Source organism: Amblyomma maculatum, chromosome 2 (genome assembly GCF_055883805.1).
Source record: "Amblyomma maculatum isolate TAMU_Amacu chromosome 2, ASM5588380v1, whole genome shotgun sequence".
Taxonomy (NCBI): Eukaryota; Metazoa; Arthropoda; class Arachnida; order Ixodida; family Ixodidae; genus Amblyomma; species Amblyomma maculatum.
Window position 1 is genome coordinate 43,330,352 of NC_139345.1, and position 13,052 is coordinate 43,343,403.

General features: G+C 43.8%; 1 protein-coding gene across 1 annotated transcript in view; it reads left to right on the forward strand.

Moving 5' to 3' along the window:
- LOC146198539 (lachesin-like) overlaps nucleotides 1-13,052 on the forward strand; it is a 39,993-nt gene that overhangs the window by 13,099 nt on the left and 13,842 nt on the right. The window contains exons 3-4 of the mRNA XM_084594041.1: nucleotides 81-209; nucleotides 8,305-8,595. Of these exons, the coding sequence (XP_084450167.1) occupies nucleotides 81-209; nucleotides 8,305-8,595 (420 nt within the window). The remainder of the gene's footprint in view (nucleotides 1-80; nucleotides 210-8,304; nucleotides 8,596-13,052) is intronic.

Here is a 13,052-nt window from a genome sequence, read left to right on the forward strand (position 1 = left end):
CTTCTGTTTGTTTCTTATACTGAAACACATTTAGGGTGTCTGAGTAATGTTGAGTCCGGGTCCGCCTACTTCTCTTCCAGTTCCTTCAGTGAAGGGCACCTGGCTGAACATCACGAAGGTGTCCCGCCTGCACATGAGTGCCTACCTGTGCATCGCCTCCAACGGTGTGCTGCCCTCGGTCAGCAAGCGGATCATCCTTGAAGTCAGCTGTGAGTAACCACTCCAACAGAGCGAATGCAATTATTCGTTCAGCTCCCTATTTCTTTTTTGTTTAGTTTTAGCATTTTATAGTAAGAGAGTAATTACTCATTGACTCATTGACTCATTTTAGCATTTTATGTTTGTTTAATACATTCATTTTTTATAGTATACGTCTCGTCACCACACACCTTCAAATCCTCCTTATTTTCTAAACTGCAGGCCGTGTTGAGGTGGGGGGCGTAAATATATTATAGCTTTTGCCTCGCGAAGCTTGAGAAATGAGCGCAGTCAGGACATGCCAGCCACGGTGCAATATTTCTGTCCAACGAAATGGATGTCTTACCATGTCTAAACTAAGTTAGCCAGAATTACTATGGGTGCAGAACATTTATATTTTGTCAACTGTGTGCATAGTGTCTCTGTCTTCATCACAGTTAATAAGTGTATTCTCTCGTGTCCTTACGCATGGTAATAAGACGATGAGGATTAAAAAGAGAAGTACACTGGCTTGATCATCTACACGTGTTAGTATATACGCTTCAGTTAATTGAATAATCGTTTGTCTAGAGCTAGTATTAGTTTACTGTGTTCTCCCCGTGTAATAGACGAATCGCACCGGTCGGTTTCACGACGCCACCGCTGCAACGGTGCGTGCTGGTACATGTAGTAATCCGACACTCTAAATTACAGGCGGAGGCTTATTTTGACCTTTTTGTATTTGGTAAATGGGTCAGAGCTTTAATTTTACAGGCGTGCTTGAATACTAGCCAATGTTTAAGGATTACCCGCCTCGGTGACTCAGTAGGTTTGGAATTAAACCCGCTGATCCGAAGGCCGCAGTTTTCATCTCAGGGGTCCGGAGGCGAAACAAAAGTTCTAGTGAGCTGTGTCACGTCAGCTTTCGTTAAAGAACACCGCGTAATTTAAATTATCCTGCAGCTATCTACTATAGCATCCATTACAATTGCTCGTGAGTCTTTTTGATACGTTGAAGCACTAAATTTAGAATTTTTATGTTTAATGACTTATCCTGAAAGTGGCCGGTATAGTTTTCAAGGGTTGTACACAATTCGTCATTTTTCTCAGTCTTCAAATTCCATATCAATTTCAGATAATTTCTTTCTGCCAAGAAGGACTCTGCCAAGAATCAAGAAGTTATTTGTTTGACGTGTTCGCCTACTGCGAAAAGTTTCTAGCCCATCTGCAATGCAATTCAATGCACACTGTAGTGACTTTTGTCAAAGAAAAACAACAATAATGAGGTCAGAGTGCAACTTCCTTTTCAATCCTAAGCTCAAACTAAAAACTCGGTTTCTAAGAAAACAACCACTCTTGCAAAAGCAAAAATACAGAGCAAATATAAATTCGTTTATTGACTCGTACAGCCTTGCTTAGAAAAAGAAGCGTTTTCTGAGGTGCTTTAAAAAACAGACAGAATCGACTATTCACTGTTCGTCTGATAACCATGCTCGCTATGAAAATGGGGTACAAGGTCAAGAAAATACAGTTCAAAACAACAAATGAAAAGATATGCACCACAAAAGACGGGTAAGCGCGAGAGTGGCCAGTTAATAGCTGTCCCTACAGAAAGCGCCTTCGCGTTTTTGTTGCCGTCGAATGGCAGGGCTTTAAAAAAAGAAAAAAAAAGCAACAAAAAAAAAGAAGAAATAAAAAAAAAAAAACAGAGCTGCCAGGCGCACGCCAAGCATAGTTTACCGACAAAGATATGCACGCGCGTAGAAACTGTTTTCCTAGTGTGTCGGGCGGAGTGTGTGTTCCAACTGCGCGCATTGTTGTTACTAATGCCCACCCAAGCGACTGCACACAACCAGTCAGTTTCTGTTTACACGTCGTCTCTCTCTATTGCTGTCTTTAAATTATTCAGCTTCTTTTGTTGCTGCGCTACAGGCACGAGGTGAGAGAGAGTATGACAAAAGACGCAAAAGGGCTCATGTGTCACTTAGAATGGTACGAGAATAATCCTTATCTTTCCTTTGGCTCAGTACTTATGCGCAAGCGGCAAGAAACAGTTAAATGGTTGAAAACCCGGTAACAAGTGATGTTTTCTGTGGATCAGCGTGCCTTTTTTCTCTTTTTCTGACTGGGCTCCACTGAACAATGATCGTCCAAACATGCAAGAAACGAAAGCGAACAACTCGTGCGTCCTCGTATCGCCAACAGCTAATGACGAGGCAGCCCTGCTCGCTTTTCTCCGTTATTCCGTCTTCTCAGCGCGAAAATAACAGTGCAGATAAGGCTTAGTTAAAATAAAGAACAAAAATTGAGACGATTTCGCGCCGTGCTTGCTGTGGGACGCAGCTTTTAAAGCTGATGGGTTGTCTTCCCGGCTGATATAAGTTTTTGTTCTCTTTTACCCCGCTGTTAAACCGTCGACGAAGCAAATTCCAAATGGGTCGAGTGAACGGTGGCAGCTGAGTCGTTCCTCGGAGAGTCGGCGTCCAAATCCCCTGGCTTTGCCGTTCGCGTGCCTTGCCTCGGCGAGGCCCAGATAAGCTTCCGCGTGCATCTCGGACGCCGAATAAGGATTTTAAGCACGTCCTTCTCTTTTTTTTTTTCCCCTATCTGTTTCCTCTCTATTCTTCGCATAAATGGTTCTTGGACGCCCGTTTGCTAAAACGTGATCAGAAATGCGTTTAGGCACTCAATCAAACTACCAATAGGAGCAGCCCGTGTAATCAAACATGCAATGAAAGGCTTTAGCCGCCAAAGAGAGAACGAAAAGAACTTCGAATGCCTGGACCGGTCACATTTATCTCTCCTTCAGACATGAAGGCTTTCGCGGTTAGAAAATAATAGCTTTGTTTGCATACTGGGCTCCTGTTTCAATCAATCCGATCTCTTCCTTTCATTCACCGCTATTTTTTAGTTATTTAGACAGACTTTCGAGGGAGCTTTACTGCCTGATAATGACACCGGCGCTTCTATATTACAGAAAAATGCAACTATGCAGAAGCGGGCATAGACCAGACAGTAGGTAACTATGGTATACATTTCTGGAATAGCTATAGGATAAGTAATTACTAGAGATTGCTGAACGAAATAGTTTGCTGAATCCATGGAATCCGTTGCCTCTCATAGCCTGAGCCGCTTTGGACGTTAAGCTCCATAAATCAAGCTAAATCAAACCAATAATTTATCGATTTGTATGCCTTCTTTCACCAATGAGAATACCGGAACTGGAAGTCAGAATTACACGACTGAAGTTGTAAAGGTAACAACAAGAATAACATCAATGAAGCAGATAGTATTTTGAGCGAGCATCCTGCAAATGTAAACATGCTTAGTTTGGAGAGATGAAGTGACCACAGGAGGCCGCTGCCATTGCTATATGCCGCAATGACATATGCTGTGGCTCTTTACCTTAACTGGAGTGCTAGGTAGACACGCTCGTGACAGATATGTGCAATACCATCAAATATATTGTCACGTGGTGGTGACAAGGTCGCTGACACAAATGAAGAGTCTGGGAGGGGACTGAAGAAGCTCTTTATTGGGCTGACTTGCGCCCCGCAGAAGAACTAAGCGATTCGGCGGCGGCATTGGCAACGATTGGGCTCGGCGGTCGTCGAACAAAGAATGCAGTTTCATTTCTCAGCGCTCAATTTAAGGGCGTCGAAGAAAGATCTAGGTAAAACCGCGTACGGTGACTAGCATGACCTGGAACATTGTAGAAGCACACGTGCGTGGCTGGAATCTTTCGAGATACATCTCGAATGATCTGCCGTCACAAAGGAAATCATAAAGCCGCGTCTTGCGACGACGAACATGAACAAGCAAATAATACAGAATTGATCCGTGCGTTCAAATCAGAGTAATAAGGCCGCATTCTGGCGGCTGCTGAAAAAGAACAAATAAGCATTTGAAAGGTTCGCGGCAATATTTAGACTTATCGTCGATAAATATAAAGTAATATAATCCTCATCAAAGAAAGTGCCAGTCAGAGAGACACAATCTCGCGAGAAATATTGATCGCAAGTTTAAAAGAGGTATAGAGATTTGGAATTATGAGAGACGGGGTTAAGAATAACACAAGCTACCTTAGCAATCTGCAATTCACTTGGTTGGTTGGTTGGTTGGTTTGTGGAGTTTTAACGTCCCAAAGCGACTCAGGTTATGAGAGACGCCGTAGTGGAGGACTCCGGAAATTTCGACCACCTGCAATTAATTGATGATATTGTCTTTCTAAGTAACTCGAGGAAAGAATTTCAAAATATTATTGGGGATCTAGATACCAAGTGTGGAGTGTTAGATATAACATTTAATTCGCAGTAAACTGGGAAATATACTGAACAACCACAAAACGGAATAGCGGTTTACGATAAGCAAGAATGCGGCGCCCGTTGTGAGTAAATGCATACAATAAATTCAATTAGTAATTACTTATCTGGGCCACGATGGTAAACCAGTGAAGCGAATAGAAATAGGGTCATGTGCTCTTGGCATGTTCTGTTATATTATGAATGTCAGCTTAAAAACATGCGTCAGGCTGAAACTGCATAACTGCTGCAGTTACCTTTGCGGTAGAAAAGTGCCTGATAACGCAAAGAGCGGAACCTAACTTAAGGCGTATTGTAAAAAGATAGGAATAGAGCAAATTGGGCCACTCAAGATACCCGAGTTTGTAGTAGCCAGCTATAAAAACTCAACTGAGCAGAAGAAATTAGGAAGCATGCCAATATAAGAGGGCCGTCCCTGGCTCCGGACAGGGTTCACTGAGGATATTGGTATAGACCTGTGTCATGCAGTGGATGTAGTCGGGATGATGATGATGATGTTGGCAAACATTATGCGGACACTTATTCTTCGCCTTTAAGGGTATGACGCGATAGCGTAGGCCACCAGCTCACATATAAAGCTCCGTTTTAACCAAGCCGTATTATGGTGCCTGCGTGGCCAAAGGGCGCCGTGAATGCTAGGGTCCTGGCAGGCTGGTTCTGGTATCAATCTTCCTGGTAGAAGGAACGGTTCGAGTTCGCAGCTTCTACAAAACGCAATGCCAGGAAACCCTACGTCCAGTTAGCGCTGGGCTGTGTCACCTGCCAGCTGCCGCCTGTCAACGTCATACCCGTGATTTCTCGCTCACAACGCCAACGCCAGCGGACGGCCGCGACGCCGGCCTTTCGGTGAATGGTACCTGTAATGCTAACCCGTTAAAACAAAGATTGCCTGCGAAGTTACGACATAACGAACAGAAATCGTCACTACAGCGCTCAACAAATGGTAATACAATGCACAGAGCTGCACTACCTGGCGATTACACCAAGGAGAGAAGTGGACAAATTTAAAACACATTGAACCTGAAGCTTGCGGCAAGTTCTGTTTACGCGGATCATTTAGCCAGATTAAAAAGGCTCAAAGCAAGCCGAACAAGGTTGCTGATTCTCGTCCGAGTTCTGCTAGGCTGCTTTCTGTACGATGTGTTTATCTTTTCTCTTCTTTTTTTTTTTCTTTGTGAAGAAACGACTCGACGTAATAGCCATGCCGGTTGCTTCAGGTCAACAACCGCAGGTTAAATGAACACTAAAATAAAAAATAATTTCAATTAGGCATTTGCAAGAAGGCTAAGTACTTCTTGAAAAATTAAGGTCTCCTAAACTTTCAGCTCTGAAGCGATCTGTGTCCGGAGGTAACTCTGGCTAGCAAAGACCAACGCATGACAGACACTAAAGTATAGTAACGACAGACGAAGTCTCGCTTTTTGTCCGTTAAATTTTATACATTTTTAATTCTAGACGGAGCTACTGCTTCGTTCCTAAACGATGCTTAGAAAGAAGAACGTATCTTCTACGAAATGCTAAGAATGGATGAGATAACACTGATTGTCTTGGTGGTGGAAGTATCAGTGGAAATAAAGGCAACCAGGCTGGCATATTGCCTTCGGAACTTCACCAACTTCATCTCTAATTGGTGTGATGGTAAAGCGATCATCCTAACTATATTAGCCCGCAGGGTGGTGCAGTGGTTACGGCGCTCAACTACTGTTTCCCAAGGACGCGGGATCGAATCCCGGCCTCGGCGGCAGCTTTTCGTTGGAGCCGAAAAGCAAGGCGCCCGTGTGCTGTGCGATGTCAGTGCACGTTAAAGAACCCCAGGTGGTCGAGATTTCCGGAGTCCTCCATTACGGCGTCTCTCATAGCATGAGTTGCTTTGGGACGTTAAACCCCACAAACCAAACCAAACCTAACTATATTAGGTAGACGTGAAGTCACGAGAAAAAATGAAAGATGGGAGTTATCGCCTATCACCTACCATCCTATACGTGCTGGTAATGACAACAGTGTCAAGGCGCGTGTACTGAAAGTCGCCGTTGCGTAAGTCGCCAGACATCTCCTTTCCTGCAGGGTGTCGTAACTACAACTCGAGGATGCGGCGTTAGGCGCTCACGGTCGCAACTATATGTATTGACAAAGAATCCCTCACGTAATGCGCCATATCTGGGGCCTTTACAGAAATGCCTATATAAAAATACAAAAAGTTCACACCTAGCTACAACATTTTTTTCTGGCGCCGCAGCTTCCGTTGCGTACCTTATCGAGCCGCTCTTGACCAACTTGTGTATTGCTGTCGCAACTGCTGCAATCTAAAAACAAAGACAAATGAGATTTGCTATTCGCTAAAAAAGTGTTCACTTTTCATGAATGAAAAGTAATATTCGACGAAGTTCATTGTACACAGTTCCATAACACTGCTTTCGCATTGAGCGGCCATTGAGCAATACTGGCGGAGCTCTTGTATTCGAGGCATTGTAGCTATACCTGCTATGACGGCCACAAAAGAAGCAGCCAATTTTTGTCCATACGTTTTTCTATTCCTTTTCGCTATTTCGCTTTAACTAGGGCCCACGCTTCAAGTTTAAACTACGCTGTGTTGCTAGGACTCTATGAGCCCTGCGTTTGAAGCTTCTCTGAAATGCCGAGGCCAGAAAAAAGGCGATACGTAAAAGGAGAGGTGTCTTGTGGCTCCGACTATGTGGCGTCTACGTGTTTTGCAACCCGTCGTCTACAGGGCTCCTGCTGCCCCGCGCTACCCTTTCCGCTCACCCGCTCCTTCCTTCAGATGACGGACGGTGCAGCATCTGTCTTGCGGGCGCCGACATTTAATCGGTACGGAAAGCACGTATGCTTGCGAAACAGAGGTGAAAAACGATAGAGAAAGGAGCTCTGCAGCATAGAAAACTCAAAAAGCGATGGGGTTTTAACACGTGAGTGAGAAGTGTACATGTTGAGCTTACGAGGCCCTAAGGAAATGCAAGCTTGTCCTGGGCAAACCATTCTCTTGCAGTTGTGCCTTTCTTGGTTTCCAATGATGCAGGTCGGCCGCTACACAGTTGTACAAAATGCCATAATCTTCAATAATTTATGCTATAAATATTATCATCATTCTTACAGAGGTGAAAAAAGTTATAAAGTCGCAAAGTTCAACCTCAAGGATATGATGCTTTCCTCAATCCTGTTCACACCGGGCGCAGTAGCTAAGATGTCTTAGCAATATTTTTGTTGCAGTTGGCCAACCGAAAAGTAGTGGCGTTATCCAAACTTTCGGCAGGCATTTCCGTGTAGGTCGGTCTACACAAGCTACAGCCAAGCTTCCGCAACACTTATGAAATAAAATCGAGTAACAGGGAGACTCTTAAAGGGGCAAATCTTGGTGATGCAGTTGAATGTCAAGAACGCACTGTTCTGCAGTGATGCACGGAACATTGTTGCAGCCACAGAAGAGCGATAAATGCCGATATTAAAAGTTTTATTCTAATTTACGTACTACTACGTTGTACTGTAGCTTTAAAATTCCGAGTTAAGACATTCAAGCGTTCCCTTCAGCATGTGCCTGAAGAGTTGCAGGTGGACACACGATCTACGATTTGTAAAATCAACGATAGGGAACGCTTAGCAACTTTTATATCTGCCCCATCTCTATTCTTTTAAGAGCTCTGGCAAGTTCATTAGAGTACTTTATGTGGAGTAATCCACCAACATCCAAACCGCATGTTTTGGATTGATCAGAGTATCGGATTTGTACACCTTATGCCTGTGGGGTGTTTTCCAACATTTACCATCAAGGACCTTGTTCGCGCTTACGCAGTCGCGCCCATGATCTGGATCCCCAACCAGTTGGTCGGCGCGAGCATTGAGACCGACGTGACCCTGGATTGCAACCTGGAGTCGCACCCCAAGTCCGTGACCTACTGGACGCGTAACACGGACACCATCATCCACCAGAACTCCAAGTACTCTGTGGTGACGGTGCAGCACGCCATGTACAAGGTCCAGATGCAGCTGGTGGTGCGCAGGCTGAAACCCGAGGACTTCGGCGAATACCACTGCGTCGCCAAGAACTCGCTCGGCGAGACTGAGGGAACCATAAAGCTCTATGGTAAGTCACCCACATTACGTTTTAGGCGAGTATCTGTCCATCAGCTTGTAAGACGCGGCGCGAAAATTCTAGGCGATCACTTCAAATTGAGCCAATGCATAAATAAGTGGCGCTGTTTCTATCCAGTAACATTCTGCTAAATATACTGGCGAAATGAATTCTCATTTCGCCTCTAATGCGTTGAAAATTATTGAAGTGACACAGATGTCGTATTTATCGATGCACTCAGAACCTACGCTGTCGTTAGCTTTGGCAAAATGTCGAGATGATGCACATATTTTTTTTTTTTTTACGTTGATTAAGCACAGTATGCGGCAAGGAACTGTACGCAGATCAGGAGCTCCTAGTACAATGATCCGCATAAGACCTAGATGCTGATACATTAGAAGTTAATTGAGACGGAATAGACCTGGAGGCAAATTTTTGTTGATGTAGAAGCGATACGTTCCCTTAACTGTCACAGATGTTTCTAACAAATTTTACAAATATTTTCAAGAGTCAGGTAGCACATCCTCGGGCACGTGAATATTTTATTGCTGTAACGCGAGGAAAATAACTGCAACACGAGAAAGTGTGCATTCACCGTTGATGCTTTTGTGCTGTGTCCGGAAAGATCTCTAGCGGCGCCATCATACCGCATCTCCTGATCTCTGTGCTGTTCTTAGGTTTCAAAGCAAGCAGGATATTGGCAAGCGTATACAGGTACTGCATGACGTGACAAATTCATGCATTAATATTTCGTACCCTGAGGGCATGGGGCAGTCCTAGTGTCCCCATTTCCTATTCGGATAGAACAAGTAAATTGGTGCGGGGAATAATGCTGGCGAGCGTACTGCGAACAGGGCACGAAACTGCGCATGCTAGACAGCAGCCTTGCGAGCATACTTTAGGAGAAAGTGTTATGTGGAAACAGCTGGAATTTATATTACGAGGGATTTCATGATGCTCAGGGTATGTGAATGTTTTTGAAGAGTAACCTGAGATATCGTAACTTAAACCGTTTCCTTCCGTCCTTTTGCTTAGGCGTAACGCGCAGCATTTGATTCCACGACTTAAAAGCGTGCTCTACTCTTGTACGCTCGACTGATGAGACATAAGTTCAACAACCAAAATATTACGAAGTCTGCTTCGTTCGGTGTCTCTCGTATGATTGTAACACAGGAATGCCTCTCCTTTTTGTTCACAGGGAATGATAGAGTAGTTCACGAAGGAAAATAAAGCAGCACGACCGTCGACGTTTCTCAATTATCTTATGCAGAGGGTCGATTGTGATCACATTTCGACTAAGCTAAGAAACTGCGTAACGTGGACAGAGGAGCGACAAGCATAAAGTTCGTGCCTACACACTACCTTCGCTCGTCAGCGTCGCACCTAATGCAATTAATAACGGTTAAGGCTTTCCTGTCCTCCACGTTAGGTTGCTTGCCGAATTGAGATAGTGTAGCCGCATCGAGTCTCGCCATTTGCGGAAAAGCGAGAAATCGACCATATTAAATGCAGAGAACGAACGTGGCTGAAAAAGAAAAAAAGGTCCTTATCAAACATTCAGTGCATTGTGAAACTAGCTCTACGCACGCGGTATGCTATTACAGTATCACAAGTTTTAAACATCCCACAATTTTGATAATAGGAATGGTCTTTCTGTGTTAAAACTACTTTTTCATTTTTATTTGACAGACGCTTGCATCATTAGCCACATGGACTTTTGCGTCCTTAGAAAAGACGAAAGTGGTTAAATTTAAAAATGACTGCTACGGCTAATATTGCGTTCTTAAAAGGCGTAAGACAGGCTCGATTTCAATTACGTGTTCGGCAGCTTATAAAAAGAATGTTTTCGTATAATATTGTGCCACTATATGCAAAACGGAATATGGCTTCGGGTTTAAGCAATAGGGCACCTGATTTGATTTTCTTAATATTGTGACTGCCATAATAAAGGTGCTTTTATGACTGTCATAGATCAGCAGTGCGAACCAGTATGGTCAGATAATTGCACTGTTAAAACCTGCGTATTCATAGATGATGATATACTCCCTGCTAGCATATTGCTTGCGTTCTTTCATATTCGCGGTACGCGTTTACAGAAAAATCCACCTGAAAATTGATCTGCAAACAGCCCTAGTTTAGCGACAAAATAATTTAACCTAGCCAATGAACGTGCAGTAGGGGACATAATTGCTCGATTGTTCTTATGTCATAATTAACATGCCGAAAGGGCTCGAAAAAATATATTTTTTTTTTTTAGTTGATAAGCGGACAATATCGCCCGTACAGAGGCACACTCACTTTAAATTTCTTAACGATCGAGCTTTGTTTATAGTAGACAAACTTTGTCAGCAATTGCGAATTACGCAAATTACGCGAATAAGTCTTTGTGGTCCATCCATAATCTTGCAATATTAGTCATAAATGCACCTGCTGCGGTCTCTGCACGACAAAAGCGTTCATGATTTTCTATAATATGCGCCCAACCTAAATTATACCTTAAGGTAAGCCTTCGAGATTAAAAAGAACTAATCATGCGATATTTACCGCTGCTTCGTGGAATGTTCTGCTAGCTCCAATAGCACCGATAAATATGGCAAGTTCTTGACGTCAATGCGATTACTTATTAATTTGTATACAGCATGTCATTAACGTGGCGTCGTACATACATTAATAGCGGATCCGTTTTGCGCGGAAGTGGTTAGGGTGCTGCGTCAAAGGATCGCTTAGACTTTGTTATGTTGCATGCCGCTATAATGAACTTTCAATCTGCGTCGCAATAAAATATTTGTTCGGGCGAAGAAAGTGATGGCGCAGTCGGATATCGAAGTTGGAGCTTCTGTTCTTACGCTAATGCGCGCTCTTGAACGGTAAGCAATAAAAAAGAAAATCACCCGAATGTGAAGGTTACACCGTTGATGCGAAGATGTATTTCACATGCAGCTGCATTTTGAGAGATGAGTGATGTGATAAGGCCATTGAACTTCTGTCAAACAAAAACAACAACGCGCAAAAAAAAGCCTGCATAGAGACGGTCATTTTGTGTTTCGTGCTTAGTCCTTGAGCATGGTTACTGTAATCTTAGCTGGCTACCTTGAGTGCCAGTGGCGGTATTGAATTAAGACATTCGTTTACTGTTGCTGAAAGGTCGATGTCACGTGACCTGCTCTTGCAAGGCGCAGTGCAGAACCTGTGGTATCACTGAAGATACAAATTTCCCCCCCCGCCGAGGTGGCGCAGTGGTTACGGCGCTCGACTACTGTTCCCAAGGGCGCGGGATCGAATCCCGGCCTCGGCGGCCGCTTTTCGATGGAGGCGAAAAGCAAGGCGTCCGTGTGCTGTGCGATGTCAGTGCACGTTAAAAAACTCTAGGTGGTCGAAATTTCCGGAGTCTTCCACTACGGCGTCTCTCACAGCCTGAGTCGCTTTGGGACGTTAAACCCCACAAACCACCACCACCACAACCACCACCACAAATTTTCCGTAGGGCGCGATCAGCCCTAATACTCACATTCCAAGCACGTATGGCTTCAATGACGTCGTATTATGACCACACGACTCCACTGCATGTGGTCCAAAAATGTTTTTCTCAAAAGCTGTACCGGAAGTACTTGGCACTTGCTGACCAATGATTGAATTGTCATTTTCTTTATGCTGAGGCCAGCATACTGAGCCTTTACTTTGCATTCTCAAGAAAGGCGACGGTATTCAGTCACTTTGTACCCAGAATTTAACCGGCTTGACGACTCTATTCCTTGCCATCGTTTGCAGGCTCGTTTAGGCTAAGTTACTGCCGAAGTGTATGAGCTCCACGTGGAGAGATTAAGCTGCTGCGCGTTTGGGAAATCGCGCTCTCTAACGCACTCCGCGTGATGGAAGCAAAATGATAAGAAATCAAAAATGCTCGTGAGGTTATTGACTTATGTTTTTTTCTATTGAAAACGAAAGCGGTATGAAAAATATATTTTGTTGGAGTCAATATTTTTTTTTTTTTAAGTTTTACTTGAAACACATCTGCGCACGGAGCATCGCTTCACAAAAGAAACTTCGCTGTCAGTGCATGTGCAGTTAACAAAAGAGTGCGATAAACTGCAGATAAATGTGACCACCGAAGTCTCTATTTTTTAATCCAGGCTGAGATACAATGCCAAAATAATTGCAAAAAACGCGCACAAAAAGTGGAAAACCAGGCGGCACGATGCTCCAGTTTTTCTTCTCGGTTACAAGCCTAAAATAGAGAGTGGCAGTTTTACCTAGATGGAAGCCTGGGCAGTGCTATAAAGGTTACTTGTGAGGGTTATTAAATCGAGGGTAAAAAAGAAAAAAAGTGGAGGGAGGGGCATCATTGATTACTAGTGATATATCCACAACCTATCAGATCAGGTTTACGAAACCTTTGTGGGATTTGGAGCTCGCCGTTAAAGGCGAAACAGCAAACATATTCTGGTAACGGGATAGAGTATCAGCTCTTC